We start from the raw sequence: 20,160 nt of genomic DNA, 5'->3' as shown, positions 1-20,160 counted from the left end.
AACTCGGTAAACATGTACTTACATCATAACAGGTAACTACTGAAGGAAAAAACACGATCTCACAAAATGAAATATTTTCGCAGTAAAACTAATCAGACAACCAGCAAATCTCTTCCATTCCAGCTTTTCCGAGCATTTAAAACCACAATCATCTGCTCGGGTGTTCGACGCTCAATTACTAATTAACATAATCCCATAGCGTCAGCTAGTTAATGAATACTTATCACATGTTGATCACTTGTAAGTCAGTCAAACGGATTTATGCAAATAAATTTCAAAATTTTTAATCAAATTAATTTAAAGTCATTGTAGTCTTAAAATAATCAAGTATGCAAAATTTGTGGCCAGCTTGCTTTACAAAATTTAATGCTAAAACGTTCATTCCGTGACCATAGTACTTTGCAATGTATATTTTGTGCCGCTGTTCAATATCAGGTTTTTCGAAGCATCAAGTGAAAGTGATTAAGTAAAGAGAGTAAATATGACCAGCACAAAACAACAATGATCACTTAATTCAGCAACCCGAATTCGAAATACAGTTATTTTTTATTATAACAATATTATTTAAAAATGTCTGAGGTGTGGTTTTACAAGTTTACGTACTCAGTGATCAAATTTATATAAATGTATTTATTATACCCTAACATACATATATTTGTTCTTTAAACTTAAATCGTATATTGCACACTTCAAATTTCCGAAAAAAATTGCTATAGTCCTTCAATTTTCTTTGTAAGAGTATAGAAAAGTTCGTTTTAACAAGTAAGACGAACACTCGAGAGTTGAGCAAGAAAAACGGCTGAGGATTGAAAACACAGCAAAAGAGTTACAACACTTGCTCAGTGAGGGTTGGTTTTTTTTTGTTATCCCGAAGTTTGATTAGTTTGCATAGCATACAAAGTAAAACCACAGTGCCCTTAAGATATTGAACAGCTTTATCAACAAACACTTTAATATCTTTGGAGCCCTAATTGTTTGGGTCATAAGCAACATGGTATGTGATTAAATAAGGTGTTTTCAGATTCACATGTCAACATAGTTTTTTGTTTATTAATTGTAGACGAAGACAATGGATGAAATGCACATTAAAAACATTTTGGATGACAAAGAGGAATCATATATACAGAAGTTTTTTGATGGATCGAATATATTAATTACAGGAGGAACCGGATTTTTGGGAAAGAGTAAGTTAAACTTATTTTTTTATTATATAAGTACTCTTGCCAGTTAATTTGATATTTTGTTTAATAAATTGTCTCTTTTTCAGTTTTAATAAACAAGCTGCTTACGTCCTGCCCAGGCATAAACATAATATATTTACTTGTGCGTAGTAAAAAAAACAAAAGTGTAGATACCCGTGTGGATGAAATATTTGATGACCCGGTAAATAGACAATTTACAAATTTTAAGAGACTGCTTTAATCAACATTTTTTTTAGGTTTTTGAAATACTCAAAAGAAACTCTACAAAATATAGTTTTCATATAAAAGGCATTGCCGGCGACTGGTATATGGAAAAGTTACTCCAAGAAATTAAACTGAATATTATTTATATTTTTTTTTGTTATGAATCCACAGTCTGAAACCTGCCTTGGGATTAAGCATCTATGATCGGAAAATGTTAGTAGAGAATGTCAACATTGTCTTTCACATGGCTGCAACCGTGCGGTTTGATGAAAAACTAAAAACAGCTATTAAAATAAATGTTCATGGGGCATATGATATAATGAAGCTCTGCAAGGAGATGAAATCTCTTAAAAGTGTTGTTCATGTATCGACGGCTTATACACACTGTCCTCGAAAAATCATTTTAGAGAAGTTATACCCAACCCAAAATGATGCTAAAAGCCTTATGTTAATGGCTGACTGCATGCCCGACAAGCTGTTGGACCACGTAACACCCATGTAAATAAATTCCTTTAACTAGTAAAACCCGAAAAATATTTAAAAACAAAATTGTTTTCTGGATACTAATTTTCTCACTATCAGAAACTTTATGCACATCCATTGAATGATTGCACGTATGTTTCATAATAATTGAACTAAAACTGAAAATCACAACTATTTAAAAGACTATTTTCTTAAGTAGGTGGAAGTGAGAGGGTTTTTTTCATGACTATGTATAATAAGTTCTCTAGACATATATTTAACAATTTTCCTCACCTATTTCCAAACAGATGGGCGTCTAAATGTACCCACAAATATATCTGTTGAAAAATTGTCGTAGATTTTCAATCTAAATTAATCTTAATTTTAATCAGAATAAAGCCTAGCTTCTAGTCTATTACTGCAGAAATTAATACTTGCTATATTTGCAGTTTATTGGGAGAGTGGCCAAATACGTACACTTTTACTAAAGCTGTAGCTGAGGACGTCATTCGAACTTGGAGCGAGCATATTCCTGTTGGTGTATTTCGTCCTGGCATTGGTATGGGTATTGTGGGCTTGAATGTGAAACAAATTATACATGTAGTACTCCATTTATGTTTACAGTGATCTCAACATACCAGGATCCAGTGTGCGGCTGGATAGACAACTTTTATGGTCCAACTGGAGTAATAGCTGGAGCTGGTGCTGGGGTATTTTTTATTTTATTTTAATTTGTTTTTTAAACATTAATTGCATAAATGTGTTCTATATACTTTTAATAGCTGCTGCGTACCTTACGATGTAACCCAAAAGCAGTTGCAAATATGGTTCCAGTCGACTTATGTGTGAACAGCATGATAGCTGCTTCCTGGGATATATATGAGAGGCACAAGTAAGGGTTCTTCCTTAAAGATACATACGAACTCCTCTTAACGTTTATCATTGCTACAGTTCTACAAAGGCATCAGGCAATATACCGGTTTACAATTTTTGTACAACGAGCGAAAATCAGCTAACTTGGGGTGAATTCACAGCCAAAACCACAAAATACGGACTAATGTATCCAACTCTGACGGCGATTTGGTATCTGTGCTATTCAAATACTACTAACAGGGTAGCCCATATGATATCAATTTGTTTTCTGCATTACTTGCCTGCACTTATCATCGATATTCTATGTTTGTGCCTTGGAAAAAAACCACGGTAAGAAAGCAAGAAAATATAATCCTATGCCACTTCCAAAAGATTGATTCTGTAGGAGCTTTATGATGGTATCGATTATACATTGTAAATATGTAAGAGGCACAGCAAAGATCGTAGTTGTCAAATTTAGTTCAGATATCCCAAAAAGAAAAACAGAGGCCTTAGTGAAGAGTACCCGACTAAGAGATAACCTGCACAAATAAACAAATATCAATATTTGCAATACCTGCAGGATTTGAACCTGTTTCGGCTGTGAGTCACGGCGAATGATGGCTAATTGAGTTTCTTAGGGCTTTCGGACGACGCCGGATATTCTAATATATACTTATAATATATCTATGGCTACAAATGTTTTCTTTTATTGATGATATTTTAAAAGTAGCTCTCATACATTCTATATAAACCTGCTACAAATAAGCATCAGTGCCTTAAAAAGGCCTTTATACTGATCTATAATTGTCCAAAGGTTCATGATACTTTTGAATACAAACACAATATTGTAAAAATGAATAATGGTTATTGCAATAATCTTATTTACAGGCTGCTAAATACTTATAAAAAGATTCACAAGTTCATGAATGTTATTGCTTACTTTTCAATGCGTGACTGGGACTTTCATATTGATAATGTTGAAGACCTTTGGAACCGTATGACAAATATTGATAGGCACATATTTTTCTTTGACATGAAGCAGTTAGATTGGGATTTTTTTCTTCAACAATATTTTCGTGGAATTCGAAGGTATTTATTAAAGGATCCATTGGAAACCATTCCAAAAGCATTGATTAAATGGAATCGGTAAGTAAAATTTCGAATTAACATTAAATGCGACTGAGCACTAACCATTTTTATTGACAGCTTGTACTGGCAGCATCAATGTCTTAAAGCAATATTTTATATTATTATCTTTTATATTTTTTGGGTTTTCTTGAAAATTTCACTCGGCGTTCTTTTAGCTTAGATTCTCTGTCTATAAACAAATTACTCGTTTTTCATTTTTATCAATTACTTAATTAAAATTATACCAGCTGAATCGAAGATGTCTGGATGTCGGACTCAACAACAACAAGGATGTTAAAATATGTATTAAGTTTTATAAGCGTATGTTTTTAAAATGATTTTTAAAGGGAATAAACTGGAATTGCTTTTTTCGCGAGCTGAGATTTTTTCTTGGATTAGGAACCACAGACTTCGGACTCCTACAGACCCATTAGTCCTACACCAACGCACTAACCAATTTGGATTCCGAGGACGCCATAATGCGGTTGAGGAGGTTCACAGTGTTTTAAGCCACATTTCTGCATGAAGCATTCTTTCGTGCCGCAGTTTTCTGGACGTTCGTCAGGCTTTCGACCATGTCTGGCAAGAAGGACTATTTTATAGGCTAGCGGCTTCAACCTTTGTTAGGCTGGGATCAGTTTCGATGGCGTCGTTTGTGACTAACTCAGGAAGGCGACTACTTAGCGCGCTGCGTGGGTTTGAATAATGCTTGGACGGCGTAGGTACTGGTATTTCAGTCTGTCCAAGCATTCAGCTTTGTTCGCAGGCCTGCGGTCGATGGGGACGCTCGATCGACCCTACATTGAAACGTGGTCCCAGGCTTGTAGCAGGCAGTCTTGCACGGCATCCAATGCAGCTTGCAGGGATTGGTAAGATGGTAGCCGCGCAGGGTCATCAGCGATATTGATCCAACCAATGGAGGCGATGTCACTATTGCATAGCGTTTTGCCGAACACACTGCCTTGTGGAACGCCAGCTTTGATGCCATATATATACTCCAGAGATTTTGTTCTAGACGGCAAAGGTACGTCCGACTAGGATAGAGCTAAGGATGTTGGTCAAATCCAGGCGTCGTCTAAAGCCCTAGCTTAATCCCCATATCCGCCGATAAGATGCTCCTGATTGGGAGAGCCATATGCAGGGGTGCATCGAGCAGCCTGGATACAATTTAGACGCGGACTGACATCGCCCTACTTTACCCTGATCCGGTCCTAATTGGAGGGTCGTTCTTTCAGGGTTACGGTAAGGGCGGGAGAGGGCAGTCCCCACGCACTACATCTTCCGGCAGCATACTAAGGCCATTCTAAGTCTAGCCTTTCACCGCAGACATGTCTACTACTTTTGCTATATGCCGTCGACGTCGGCTTAATGGTCTGCGCTAGGTTCCCAGTTGTTGCTGCAGATACAGCTTAGGCCTAGATATCCTCAGCAACTTGGTTCGATGCTGGAACGTCTAATTAAGACCGACTAAAAGCCCCCCAGTATGCTTCACATTTAGACGAGGAGTGCCGACAGCTCAGAGGCTGAGCGGACTAACCTACTCCACAGAGACTTAAAGACCCCCAAGTTCGAAGAACAAATTGAAACCCATAGTGCCCACGTAACCATCTGCTAGCCGCACTCACAAAAAGGCTCGCTAGCAACCTTCAAAGGGCCCGTCTTATCAGGAGGTTGAGAAAGAGATCTTTTGCCCAGATATTCCCACCCAACATCAAAAACCACGCACACCCGCCTCCAGGGCGACGCGCTCACCTACCCTCAGGCTGACCACCTGATAGCGCAATGGCAAGATATAAGTAAGTGATATCCTAACAAAATTATAAATCAATCAAGTTTCTATACTATATGACTTCGTCTAATTATATCAATTTTTTGAGAATTCCAATATAGTCCGCAGTTTTATTGCCTCCCAAAAAGTATGCAGTGAATTGTCCGAAAGAGTTCCATATTTATTTCCTAGGAATTTGAAAAAGATTGAACAATAATCTTAATAATAACCCGATCCGATTAGCTAGACCCGAGCATAGGCAAGAATGAGTACCCCCGTTATTGACTATGTTCCGCAAATAGATATTAAATCTATTAGAGATTTAAATTTTGGCCCACAAAATATAATATGTAGAGATCTATCGAAAATATCGATGGGGTGACTATAGATAGTTTGAAAGTTCTACTAGAGGTAAGATTTTGCAAAGCTGATGCCTTAAAAGCGCAGCTTGTATAAATGTATAAGAGTATTGAGTACGGCTTTTCGGACTCCGATTTTCGGAGCTGTGCATCGAATATCGTACGTAAGTGGGTATTGATCAAATTGTTCGATTTGTCCGAATTTTTCTTTGATTAAATTTTATTAACAAATATTTAGACTGTTTTAAAAACATATTTTATTTCTTTGTATAATTTTAAAATATTTAAAAAGTAGATTACTTAAAAAATAAAACCCGGATATTTGTATTTAAAGTGTTGTAAAACCCTTGGTGACTTTTGACGGAAACACGTTGATTCACTTTTCTAATTTAAAAAAATCATAATACATAATAAGTGTGTACATATGCATTTAATATGTACTTTAAAATTACGGTTTTACAAATTTCCAATAATTTACACTAAACTAAATACATTTACAATAATTTAGTACTTATTAGAATAGATATTGTACCTAAATTTGTATTAAAAGTTGTCTTTTTTAAATACGAGTTGCTCTTGTGTTGCAGTATAGTCTATCATTTTTTATCGTTGTCAAGTTTACTTTTATCCAGAGACGAAGATACCATTCCGCCCCCATTCGAAGGGTACAATTTTTCCAAATAATTCAGTGATTCATTCAGAAATGTCTGTAAAGGTTTAATCATTAGCATTTGATATTATATCGTATTTTATATATACTACAAACAATTAAGAACATTACAGTCGGAAACTTGCGACTTTTAAATACTCTTAATCGACTATAATAATATATTTAACATCTTTTAAGAAGATATTACTTCTTAATAACGAACTATAGTAGTATTTCTCACAATATACTTTTTATATTGGTTTTTTTTGTTATGGGAACCGAGTTCCAAATATGTTTACCTGAAAAGCGTGCAGCACGGCTATTATTGCAGGTGAACCGAATCCGTGCGTTATTAAGGAAAAGTGTGTTAAGTGACGCTGCATTGAAGGCTCCAGCAAATGCTGTGATCTTGTCCCAAAGTGAGTGGTTCGATCTTGACTCAATATTTGCATCAACTCTTTTGTAATCTAGAAGAAACAAGTTTTAAGTAATAGATTAGTTAAGTAATCTGGCAACAACAACTACTCATCAAGTCTGCTATATCCATATCCCGGGAGTTGAGGCTGTTCGGTATCCAAACAGTGCAATATTTATACCCTGATTCCCTTAGAAAGGGGCTATGAAGGGTATAGCGTTTTTTTTTTTGCAATGAGTGTAACAAGAACAAGAAGAACTCTTCTATCCCAAAGAGTATTCTTGAAAAGGACGAAGAGTTGAGTCTATTCATGCCCGCTCTTCTGTCTGTCCGTCCGTTCGAGCGTGTCGATCTCGGTTACGTTAGAAGCCAGGTCTTTGATTCTTTTATTACCCTGAACTCATTGAAAATGGGTAAAAAGGGTATAATGTATTTGTGCAAATGTATGTAACAGGCAGAAGGAAGCATCTCCGACCCCATAAAGTATATATATTCTTGATCAGCATCAACAGCCGAGTCGATCTAGCCGTGTCCGTCTGTCTGTCCGTCCGTCCGTCTCAGAACATATAAGAGCGAGAGACTTGAAATTCTAAACATAGGTCCTCCTAGTGCCCGCGCAGTACGAGTTTGTTTCCGATATTCGATAACTTGCCCCGTTTCCAAGTAATCCATAAAATCGATATCGAAATCGTGTATATAGTAGTATATATTTATATATATATATCAAGTATCTTTCATTTTATAGCTATCACAGCCTCCCCGCTACTACCTCATAGCTATAAATCAAGTAAATAAACCAATTTATATTGCCCACCAACTAATGCCACAATTCGAATGCGATTCAGGGTATCCCCTAGTCGGGAGCTCCCGACTAGAGCCTCTTACTTGTTATTATTTAAAACACACATATTATACAATTGATATTTAAAAATATATGGAACCCCAAACTGCGAACTGAGTCTGGCAATCCCTGTTGAGTTTTTACCGGCGACTACTCGCTTGTTAGCCCGACGCTCAGACACCTAAGCCATTCAAACTTTACCTCCGTTTTCCACCTACTTTTGGTGCGATTTTTGTCACCGTATTAGATTTAAAAAATATATATATTCATTAAATATTGACTTTCAACAAAAGAACCTTAAGAACTTGACTTCGTAGTTAATTGGGTTGGTTGAAAATGCATACTTGTTGTGAGTGAAGTATAATTTCTTTCCGCCGATAGGAATCCTGTGGCTCGGTTTGATGCCGCACAATATATTCAGCCAATTGTCTAGCTGGAAACTCAGTTTCGCAAACGAAGTGAAAGTCTTTGGCCAAGTGCGTTGCTTCTCCCTCGACTAAAGATGTGAGCAGTGTCACGTTTGCTGCTTTTCGCCGTCCGGCCGGCAGGTTCAGGCCGATCTTCTCGAGCTTTTCCCTCAAAAGTCGGCCACCATTTTTGCTCTTTGCCCTGATTTGAAAGAAATGTATTTATTTTAAATGTAATTAAATGCGAAATGTCAGCTGTGAAGCCTTACCTCCTTAGCACACCACCAAGTAAGGATGCGTTCAAGCATTCGGGCGGCGACAATCTGCGCTGGACTTCCGCAATTGTTACCTTGTATTTTGATGTACTTGACAGAAGACTGAGTCGACCGGGAACTGCACAGAACACTTCGCTGGGCGATCCGGAGCCAATGTTTCCAGCTTCCTTCCCACTTTTCATGCCTGTGTAGAAATCATTTTATAGCAACCATTAATTTGGGCCCAAAGTATATAAAACGTATTGTAAAGAAAATGTTGTTCTTTGTGTTAATGTTTTCAAATTGAAATTGAAAAGTGTGAACTCAGCGTGTAAGGATCATTTTACAGTAATCCTGCCAATTAGAGGAGCCAGCTTCAATTTCATCGCAAACATACACACGCAATATTCATCCGGCTCAGGGGTTGATGCCCATTGTTATTTACACATGTTTGTGGTACCGCCCCATACACTCCGCCTATTTTTTAGCCAGAACAGTAGGTTCTCTTGTGTTTGAAGTTAAAATAAACATGCAACATGCGAAATAAATGCATATACATAAACCTATTCCCCGTCGAGCCAGGCGAAATGTGGTCTCTGACAGACTCAGAATCTTGCTGTGGATAACTTTGTCCCCAAACGTAGATTGTATTAAAGGGGACATCTTCTAGGGAAGTCTAAACATAATTGATAAGCGAAAGGATCCCCTGCCCAATTTCTGCAAAGGAAATTAGTCTTCGAAGTCGCGACAATTTCCTTCCCTTAGAATCGTATAGTTTGATACTTATCAGAAGTTATATCCATATCGAATATTCCGATACATTCAGGATCGATTTTTACCATGTTAACAAATCGATATTCATTTGAGAATCACATCTCTAATGCCAGCTTTTTATTAGGAATATATTTTTCAAATGCTTTTAAAAATCATCTTTAATCGACATTTTATTCATAATTATGATTTCATAGCGATTGGACAACAATTACAGAAGTTATTCAAGAATGAATAATGGAGGTTGACTGAGGCAGAAGCCCAGCCTCTGCCTAAGGGGCGCAGCGTGAATCGTCTGTATGTTTGCCTGTGTGTGTGTGTGTTTGTGTGTGTGTGTGTGTGTCTCAGTGTGTGTGCTGAGCACAGGGTGTCTCAAATAGTCAGCATTATACTATAGCACTCTGTTCTCAAACCCACTGAAAGCACCAAAAATTAGGGAAAAATGGCTTTGTGCCACCTCCAACCCCACGAATCATATATATAGTCGATCTAGCTATTTCCGTCTTCCATCTGTCCTTTTGTATAAGATCGTTCTCAGAACCTATAAGAGCTGGAGACTTGGAATTTTTAATGTTGTTCTAGTCTAGCCCTGAATCCATGTCTAGCCCTGAATCCATGCCATCCAATAAAATCGATACATCTCTACATTCCTCTTTGTTAGAAATGGGGGAAAAAGACTAAGTGATTGTAGTAACACGTTGAAATTCATTGCCAAAGATCTTTCTGAAAATCCATTTGATACGTGGAAAATGCGATTTAAAGATTATTTGGGATCAGTTTCAACTTTTGTCCGATCGGCTGCAAACATATTTTCGAAGCCTTAAATAAGAACTCAATAAATACGAGTTTCAGCGATTTTGGAAATTTGACCAGCGACTGTGGAAAATTGGTGGAATACGGTTGTATGAACGTTTTTTGTTTAACATCCTATCGAATTCCAAATCATTTTCAGAGATCTTTGTGAAAATTCATCTGACACTTGTTTCACACTTTTCGAAAAGTCCACCCTACTTGGATGATGAATTCGGGTCAAAGGTTTAATGAACGAAAGTTAATTTTTCGGATTCAAGATTCTCTCCGCAAGACTGACATTGACAAAATTGACTCAAAATAGTATGGGTAGATTTAAATTTCCCATGAACGGAACTTGGGTAAAAAACGTATGTCGAAAATTTAAAGCGGGGAATATCCCCTAGTAGTATTCATATATGCTTGAACTTACTTTTTATCAGAGGTAAGTCTGACATGAAAGCTACATTGTCATCCAGGGCAGGAGCTTGGACATCATCAACCGCATTCTGCAGCGCTTGATGTAAGGCCAGAGATTCGTGTTCATGTCCAAGTCTGGTGCCGTGTGCAGCTCCTGCTGATATTGCACTGCCGTAATCACTTCTTCTTTCCGTGTACGGAAAACCATGGGATAGTTGCGTCTAAAGAAAGAAAGTCGGTAGAGAATTTTGTCGTTATAAATTATATTTTTGCCTCGATTTCATTAACATGACAATGGCTTCTTCAGGAAGCGGATGTTAATGGAATTCATACATATATGTTTAATATGATTAACATATATTAATTATATGATTAGACTATTAGAAAATATGACTTATATATTAATATATAATTGAGAGAGAGAGAGAGAGAGAGAGAGAAGAGAGAGAGAGAGAGAGAGACATAGAATACTTAGGACCTGGTTAATGGATCCTTTTCAAAGCTTTTTATAATCTGAACCTATTCAAAATGGGTAAAAGGAGAATTAATATTCTTGGATCTTTCACATTTTTTGATTTCATATGTATGTCCTATAATATTTCATAAAGATCAGATGGGAGGAATAAATAAATTTGACTAGGTTTGCTGGGGTCAAGACTTTATTTGTTTTACTTTAACACTGTTTAGTCTATTTATTTATTGTTTCAAGTATTTAAATGCGAATATGTTTTAGGTACATTTGTATCTAAAATGTGATTGCAAATATCGAATAGAAAAAATTGCATTAATTAAAATTTTGTTTGAATTTTTGGGCAGACCTTTGCCAGCGTAAAGCCTGGGGTTGAACCGACCGAAAACTGAGCCAATCCCAGTGTTAAGGCAAACATGTATTTGTGTTCCCCTCGTGTGCGTGTAGTATGCGCACAAGCTCTGCAGGGGATACGCCTTTTCCAGCGTCAACATTGCGAATGGCCCGGCCCGGCCCGGCCGTGGCCGTGGTTGCAAAAGCACAGTTCGTTAAGGACACGCAGAAGTGTACGAGTGTGCGGCTCGCATACAAACGCACATGCTGCTTGCATGTATGTACATGTATATATAAACCCTTTTCCTTTTGGGCCAGGAATTTTGGTTGTTATTTTCAAGATGTTTCAGCGAAATCCCAAGAAAATTTTTTAAATACTTCGCAGCATTTTTATTTTTATTTTTTGTTGTGTTTCATAATGCACTTGAATGGAATTCGAAATGCCATAACTCTGGCAATGGCCGTAGAATGGGAAATTTCAGCTGCTAAGCTTATTATATGTTTGCAAGTTCGAAAAGTGAAGTATTCACCAAGTTCTGGGTAATAAATTGCTAGCTTGATAAAATAAGCAAGTTTCAGCTTTGTGGTGAAGATGAAATTCCATTGCAGCTAGCTAAATTATGAACCCTCAAGAAAATGCTTATTAATTCGGTATAATTTAATGTGTGTAATCCAATATATGATATATATACATATATATAAGATTTTCTATTCCATATGCCTATGAATATTTAAAGTATTACCAGAACTACATCTTCGCAGTTGGTTGAATATATCTGTAAAAGCCAAACCCTTTTTTGTTTTATCTATTTTTATCTGTCTCTATAATGATAAAGTGTATACGTCTTGGGAATAGAAATTACTTCTTTAATTACCTATACATTTGGGGAATTTATTCTCATTTGGGGAATAAATTCGGAAAATTCCAATTGGGGTTTGTGCTTAAACTGTTTTTTTTCTATTAATTGCTTTGGTTACGCTAAATACTTACAACATGTCCTTGCAAGTCGTCCCTATGAGTTCTGTGAATCCCCAGTTGATCTTGTGTGGACCTGAGGCCCGCCAACTGATTGTAGTGATGAAGGGGTGCGTGGTGCAATGAGGATAGCGGCTGGCCGTACGGATCCGTTCCCAAGTACTCGAGCGGTCCATGGTTCTGCAAATAGCCAGACATCTAAACTATTTTGGCAATGATACGTCCAACTCGCATGGCGACCCAATTTGGAGCACTTACCTGTTGCTGAGGAGGGCTTTGAGCTGAGTGATGAAAAGGTGGTGGAAAATATGGGGGCTGAAAGTCAGACTGCAGTGATTGGTGATGCATGGTAGCTGCCGACCCATGAGTGCCGCTGTGTCCACTGTGTCCGGACGTTGGTCCTCCTCTACCTGAATGCCCTCCTGAATGGGTTGTATAGGCCGGGCTACTGCTAGACAGGCCCAAGCTACCATGTCCACTAAGGCGTTCCTGTTTAAATTTAAGAAAATTAAAGATTATAAAACTGTTTGCATAGCCTAAACCGTAATAACTAGGAATCTGATAATTTCACACAAAGACATTTGGAATTCCCTCCGTTTGTGTGGAAGTAGCCAAAAATGCTTGTACAAAAACATTCAATCGTTCAATCAAAACTTATTTTCAAAGATCTTGGTTTAAATTCAATTGAGTGCAGTTTCACATTTTCGGAAATCCATTCACCCTTGGTGGAAATGGGGGTGAAAGATTTGGTGGGTGAAGTTTCCGGCTGAGACGTGTTTCACATTTTTCACAGAATCCAAACTTTCTCGGTGTGATTCAAAGATTTTTCGGGAGCAGCTTTAAGTTTTGTTCGAATGGCTTCCTAATGAATACGAGTTTCAGCAATTTTGCAAATTCTGATCTTTCTGACAAAGTTCCTAATAAGAACTTAATGAATATGTGTGGTAAATTGGTGATAAATTTAAAACTTTTTTGCTTGTCATATTTTCGACTGATTTTCAAAGATCTTTGTGAGAATTGAATTTATGTATATATGTGTGTATATATATATGTATGTATGAATACATGTACATATGTATGTATGTATGTACGTATGTATGTATGTATGTATGTATGGATGTATGTATGTATGTATGTATGTATGTATGTTAGTACGTATGTATATATGTATGTATGTATAAATGTATAAATGTATGTATGTATCTATCTATGTAAGTATGTATGTAACGATCTATGTATGTATGTATGTATGTGTTTGAGAGAGAGAGTGTGTGTGAATATGGATGTGTGTATGTGCCTGCATATATGTATGTATGCATGTATCTATGGGCATATGTGTGTATTGTTATGTATTTATCTATGTATGTATGTATGTATAAATGCAGGTGTAAGTACATATGTGTGTACGTATGTCTGTATACATGCAGGTTTATATATATTTATTCATATGTGGGTGCATGTGTGTGTGCATGTATACATATAGGTATGAATGTATGTATGAATGTGTGTATGAATGTATACGCGTGCATTTATGCATGTGTGTATGTTTATATGAAAGTGTGTAAATGCATGGTAACCTGTATATTTGCATGTGTGTGTGTATATTTGTGGGTGTGTATGTGTGTATGTGCATATATGTATATATGTATGCACGCATGTATGTGTGTGTACAACTCGATGTATGTATGTACGTGTAAATATATGCACATGCAAGACTAGCTGCGCTGCAAATTGAAAAAAACGTATTTTATCAAAGGCTCTTCTACGCGATTCTCATAAATTTGAGTAAGGGCTTCAGCAAAAAGTAGTGGAGGCGGCGGCGGCGGCGGCTTTAACAAGGAGGAGGCGGCTTCCACTAGGAGGAGGAGGTTTCGATCAGGAGGAGGTGGCTTCGACCAGGAGGAGGCGGCGGCTTCAACGAGGGAGGACAGGGCAGCTTCAACACGGAGGAGGCGGCGACTCTTACAGGGAGGAAACGGCAACGGCTTCAACTTGGTGAAAACGGCTTCGACGAGGGAGGACACGGTGGAGGCGCCTGCTTCAACATGGAGGAAGCGGCTTCCATATGAGAGGAGGAGGCGCCAGCTTCAACGAGAAGGAGGCGGCTTTAACATGGGAGGAGGCGACTGCGGCTTCCTTAAGGGAGGAGAAGGCGTCTTCAATAGGGGAAGAGACGGCGATTTTAGCAATGAAGAAGATGATCGCGATAGAGGAAACTAGGGCAGCTGAAAGAGATCACTTGGATACTCATCTATACATATTTGATCATGCGTGCAAAAGGTTTAACAATTCGGAAAAGATGCTTTTTAAACCTGGCACACATCATATCAATAGAAAGGTAAACTTATTACTGATAGAAAATTAAACTGAAATACCTAATAATATTTTGAACTATTTCCAGGTTCCGATATATGTTAGTTATATGGATAAAGAGTATTATAAATAACACTTAGAAGTGCCAGATGCAGGTTATAATTGGCAACGCGACGGATTAACAACTCGGCTCTTCGACTGTCCGACAGTTTCTTCAAAGAATTTAATTTGGAATTGATGCTGTTGTAATTCGCAGTAAGTAAGATAACTTACGCTTTGCTTTATCTACACATTTGGCCGCATTATTAATGATTTAAGAATTCTTATATATTTCATATGATTGTATGAAAAGCAGTTCTCGAGTATTGGATAAAGTAGAGAACTCTTGATTTGCTTAATATTTACGAAAAGGTTAATTTATTCTAGCTATGCTGCATGTTTTTGGGGTAAGCTGAATGCTTTCCATTTATTTTCCATATATATTAGCTTCAATATCAGCTATATAATAAAGTAATCCAATCCGGGCAACTTCGATAGTTAACTCGCCTGCAACAGGAGGACGAAACTTTGCAAAATTTCATAAACATGGCTTCAAGCCTGAAGACACTTTCTATATAAACAGACAGAAAAGTGTAATGCCGTCTTTATACTGATCAGGAATGAGCATTATTTATGGTCAACAGCTCCTATTCGTTACACATTTGGTTAAAAAATAACAATACTTTTGCAAGGTTTTCAAAAGGGTATCGAAAAGCCAATATCAACATAAATCATAAATATGGATATGAGCAGAATTGGATATATTTGTCCTTGGATAAGACTACAATATCCACACATTTCCCGCCAGTAGAAAATTCTTTTTGCCAAATTAAAGTTAGTTTTTTATTTTCTCCCTAAACTATTACAAAGTAATTTGCATATAAAATTCTAAATCTGAACGGATTTCGAACAAAAGAATTTCGCAAAACAGTTTTCACAGTTGTTACTGTAATATGCCAGCAATCAATCAGGCAGCCTGTCAATCACACAAAACTCTTTCATTTATAAAGATTACGATATTAAGATTTATAAAGCTTTGAGCTAAGCCACAATTAATGTAAATTTAACAAAACTATTTCTTATCAGAGAAATTAGCTAAACTTAAAATTGTTCGTTTGCGAAACTAAAGTCGAAGACAACATATGTTTTTAATACCAGGATCATTAAATGACCCTTTTCGTCAAGAATTTAAAAAACCTGGTTCAATAAAACAAACAAGAGTTTATTAGTCCTGTGCAATGTCCGTCCTGCTGTCTGTTCCTCTCTTTGTCCATCAGAGTCTCCGACTGAGCGCAGTTTTGCCTCTCTCCTATGGAATCTAGACCCCTGGAACCTAAATATATATATCCGAGTCAGTCAATCAAGGTGTCAAATTTGTATTGCCACGTCTCCCATTGCGAACATTTATATCTTCCACATTTGAAATGCTGGTGTCACTAAAATATAAATCATTCCATGGACAACCTTCTCTTAAGGTTGTGCTTCCATGACAACGTCTTCCACAATTAAAAAAAAGCAGATATATATCTCGATTTAAAGACTTGGATTGAAGAGGCCAAGGGTCAAGAAGTTATAATTCATACATAAATACGCTATTTAAAAAATTGTTTATAAAATAACATCATATATTGCCAGAAACCTTTAATTGATAGCAGGGAATAATTTTTTGATTATTTTTATAGTGTTGTTTTCATAATTTTGTCACCAGTTTCAAAATCAAAGACATTAGCTAAGACAAATACTGATCTTTTCACCTAAACAGTTAATTATTTTTTGTTGTTAATATCCTCCCTTGTTCTGAACCAAGTTTAATCAAGCCATTCTCCCAAGCTGCGTGCATACACAATATATTATTGCCGTCGGCCTTTCCGAGTTTATTATTGTAGTTGCGAATGTCTGTCTAAAACTGGGATCGAAATTCGGCATTGGGAGTTTGGGAGCTTTACGCACCTGAATTTCAATTACAGCAGGCATATCCACATAAGATAAAGTCATGTTATCATATTGTGAGTTGGGCTTTAAACTCGCAGACTCGAATTAATATATGGAAAATCTCGAATACAGCTACTCCGATGGGAACACTCGACTCATTATTAATATATTTATGGCATATACTAATCACAGTTACTTTCCGAAATTTATATAATATTGATGTCCATGTTTCATATGGAACCGAATGATATATTTTGTGTCGGTAACAGCTTAGTTTTAGGTTCACGAACACGGGGCTAATATAGAAAACAAATTTGACCCGACGGCGACGGCGACGACAACGACGACAACGACAGCGACAGCAGCCCGTGAATGCCAAAAACGGAATGAAAACTGGTCGACAGGGCGGCAGCAGCAGCAGCAGCAGCGCCGGCAGCAGCAGCGGCAGCATTAGGCCAGAGCGCGATGCCAGCGACGCGGCGCGTCGTAACGCCCGTCATACGCCTCGGATGTTTCTGCATTCGCTAGCCGGGGCCAAGTACGAAAATAAATACATACATACAACAATCTGTACACATGTATATATCGAGTGCGTAGCCAAGACAACAATCGTGGTAGAAGTTTTTTTTTTAGCTTGAGGAATTTCAGAAGATATTTAACCCCGAAATGTATATCAATTTAGATGTGAGTGTGATTAGCACATGTAAGCACATTCATCATCTTACATTCATATGTACATTAGATGAATTTCGTTCTCAAAGATCGACTCAATAGCTTTTGAGTCACATATAAATTTGACAAACATACTTTGTTAGAAGACTCTTTGTTTATTCGAATCATTAATCGTAGAGCAAACGAAATTATAAAGGGATTTTGGAATAGTCGAGCCCTGGGTGGCAATTCTTCCTTAATTTCCTTATTCCTTAATTCCTTAAAATTTTTTCTTAAAGTACATTGATAACAGCAAAAGCGAATGTTAGTTGTTACCATAACATTTTTTTTAAAAGTTATAACGGTTTAATTCCGCCGTGGATGTAATAATGCCAGACGTATTTAAAATATGAAATTTAGTCTTATATTACACATATATCGAACAACTATTGTATATATATCCGCAAGGGTGTTTAACCGTCGGCACTCCAAAAATGACTGATTCTTCTTGTTTTTATACTAAAGTCAATAATATAAGCAAATGAGTTCTTGTATGCCTTAGTAGAGTCTTGCTCCATCTTTCACTGAATTCTTCTACCCAGTTTAATGTTCTTCTCTGTTCTAGGATAACATTCGAAGAGTGTGGCATTGCTCTGTCGTGACACGACAGGTTATGCGCTCAACTCTATACTATACCTAAGTCGTATAACACGAATTCCCGCCGCAATGCAACTGTACTTTATGGTATTCCCATGCAGATGAGCCCCAATATACCGAAGTTGGTCAAGGGATATTTGATTTTGGATCTTGTACCTTGGGTTAGAGACCAGGATGGGGTAAGTTGTGAAATTTAAATATTTTTTAGCTGTTCTCAAAACAAATACTTAAAGTATAACCAACATCTGGCATAGGACTTTCTATGCAGCGAATTCTAAGACACAAGAATGTTTCGCAAACGTTAGTATTAGTATGTCTGCGTATAAAAAACACACTACGTACACGACCAGGTCAGGCAGAGGGTTGATCGCCGAATTCGTGTCAGGACACATGCTCTGATTGTTTGTATGTATGTATGTTTGTTGAAGTTGTATTTTAAGCATACACACACACACAGACCCACATACTGCGGATTGACTTTGGAGCCGTGAATGGCTTCTGATATGGCAAGCCATTGCAGCATCCTGTTTGGCAAATCCTTAGAAAATGCAGGATGCCAAGCGATTTAAATGATAATGTGTGTAAGCCATAATACAAGCCAACTACAATAAGCGCTAATGTCTGGTTATTCATAACTGCTATTGTTGGTCTTCGAAAATTGGCGAAAAAAGCGAAGGCGCCCACAACCATGTGACCGTAGGTAAATTACGAGAATCATTACTCTGGTGTTTTTTTTTATATTAATGAGGTATTTTTACATGGTGAATATAAAGTGTGTGACGAAGCTGAAATATATCAGATTGAGGTATAATATTGACTGTACCCAATGATGGAAATTGATTTCTAAAGTAGCTTGGGGGATATTTAAATTATTGTCCTCTCGGCTTTAAACTTATACCAGGCTTTTCTCCAAAAAGTCACATTTGAGTCTCCCTTTGATAGATCTATGCAAAATGACATTTGAAACGTGGTGCGGGAAATGGATAGAAATGTGAAGAGAATAAAAACCCAAAGACGGGTAATAGTACCTGCTAGTATTTATAAAAGCAATAATTTATTCAATATTAATCGTTTTGACGGCTGCAAAGAAACTATTTTCTAAAAATACACATGCACAACTGTATAAATAAGAGAACGAGGTTTAAAATTACATCGAATGTTAAATGCTTTAAAGAGCTGAGCTTAACCTATGCATACGTATGTCATTATAAGTTGTATGACTATGTACAATATGGACACAAACCAATGTGCTTATGTACATAAGTATGTGGACATGTTCATCATGGCATAGTCGATGTATGCGGCCAGCGCGAACGTGGCAATTGCGATCTGGACACGACTTTATTGTGGTTTTATAAATTAAAATAATTTTGATTGATTACTTTGGATTATCTTGTCATTTGCCAGCATCAAATAGAATATTTAACGATACAGATAAACCGGTTTGGGTTTGTTTTGTATGAATTTCGGCTCTTGGGTTTTCGACACAGCAACACACTTCATGCAGACTCACTGTAAAATGTGCGTTTTTGTCCATTTGAGAGTTTGATCGAGACCAAAGCTAGACCTCGGTCAAGACTCCAGTTCACTTCGTAATATTTGCTACCAAGAAAAATCATTTAAAACAGCTTTTGTTGCTCCGCTCGGCCAACGAAGAAGAATAAGAAGAAGAAGTGTATGCCACTTATTGAGCGCTTCCAAATGATGTATAAATTTGTTGTTTGCTCAAGAAAAATTGTATAAGATTCCACACTGATCCCCAGCAGCAACCGACAATTAGCGATTACTTAGATAATTATGGCCACAGTTATATCGTATGAATAGAAGTTCGAATAGCGAGTGCAATATGATTATCCGACTGTTTAATCTTTCGGAGTTCTGCCATTGTGCAGCTGATTATTTCTGGCTGCTCTTGTCATACATAAGTATGTTGGCTGCCGTTAATTGGCGTGAGGCTTGTTGACTTTGCCAAGAAGTTTGAATTCAGCAGCGACTCCTATTTAATACTCATCAAAATTTTGTTTAAACAAAAGAGATATATCTTTCGTGTTTCGAACCATTGCTTAAACTAAGGGTTCGGTTCGTGAACCAGGTTTCCCAGCTTTTGGTTCAATCCCTTGCTCTTACACTTATACATATAACATATTTTATACTATATAGGGAAATCAATCAAAAAACCGCTAACTGACTAAAATTATTAAAGTATAGTCTGGGGAATAGCTTGAAATTGTGAACCGGTAATTTCTGCACATTGATATCGAGCGGT

At 37.1% G+C, this 20,160-nt stretch overlaps 2 protein-coding genes across 8 annotated transcripts in view; one reads left to right on the top strand and one right to left on the bottom strand.

Moving 5' to 3' along the window:
* The first annotated feature begins 722 nt into the window (after positions 1-722).
* Positions 723-3,921, top strand: LOC135432995 (fatty acyl-CoA reductase wat-like). 2 transcript variants are annotated; one of them, XM_064688912.1, is made up of 10 exons: positions 739-994; positions 1,061-1,184; positions 1,268-1,383; positions 1,439-1,506; positions 1,578-1,904; positions 2,318-2,427; positions 2,493-2,578; positions 2,651-2,760; positions 2,820-3,071; positions 3,612-3,921. In XM_064688912.1, the coding sequence occupies exons 1-10, from the start codon at positions 992-994 to the stop codon at positions 3,871-3,873; spliced, it is 1,458 nt and encodes a 485-aa protein (XP_064544982.1). In that variant the 5' UTR covers positions 739-991; the 3' UTR covers positions 3,874-3,921. The 2 variants fall into 2 exon arrangements, with proteins under 2 accessions (XP_064544983.1, XP_064544982.1); XM_064688913.1 differs by lacking the exons at positions 2,651-2,760; positions 2,820-3,071; positions 3,612-3,921 and having other exon boundaries at positions 723-994; positions 2,473-2,578.
* A 2,297-nt stretch (positions 3,922-6,218) lies between these two features.
* The window catches only part of TfAP-2 (transcription factor AP-2), a 45,780-nt gene continuing 31,838 nt past the window's right edge, over positions 6,219-20,160 (bottom strand). For 2 of the 6 annotated variants that reach the window (XM_064688838.1, XM_064688835.1), the window contains 7 exons: positions 12,561-12,791; positions 12,318-12,500; positions 10,538-10,745; positions 8,560-8,749; positions 8,228-8,492; positions 6,927-7,094; positions 6,219-6,685 (listed from right to left, as the gene is read on the bottom strand). In XM_064688838.1, the coding sequence (XP_064544908.1) occupies positions 6,575-6,685; positions 6,927-7,094; positions 8,228-8,492; positions 8,560-8,749; positions 10,538-10,745; positions 12,318-12,500; positions 12,561-12,791 (1,356 nt within the window). In that variant the 3' untranslated portion in view covers positions 6,219-6,574. Of the gene's footprint in view, positions 6,686-6,926; positions 7,095-8,227; positions 8,493-8,559; positions 8,750-10,537; positions 10,746-12,317; positions 12,501-12,560; positions 12,792-16,604; positions 16,731-20,160 lie in introns of those variants that run through there. The other 4 variants (XM_064688840.1, XM_064688837.1, XM_064688836.1 and 1 more) reach the window with 3 other exon arrangements.

This window comes from Drosophila montana, unplaced genomic scaffold, assembly GCF_035044405.1.
Source record: "Drosophila montana isolate Dmon_TW-CO22-7 unplaced genomic scaffold, ASM3504440v1 contig_3216_1, whole genome shotgun sequence".
NCBI classification, from domain to species: Eukaryota; Metazoa; Arthropoda; class Insecta; order Diptera; family Drosophilidae; genus Drosophila; species Drosophila montana.
This window is presented reverse-complemented; position numbering and strand designations above follow the sequence as displayed.

Bases quoted from the DNA above. Each gene is read 5' to 3' on its own strand.
- LOC135432995 (XM_064688912.1), top strand. The intron at 1,507-1,577 runs GTATATGGAAAA...ATGAATCCACAG, and splicing joins AAAGGCATTGCCGGCGACTG to TCTGAAACCTGCCTTGGGAT. The intron at 2,761-2,819 runs GTAAGGGTTCTT...TCATTGCTACAG, and splicing joins GATATATATGAGAGGCACAA to TTCTACAAAGGCATCAGGCA.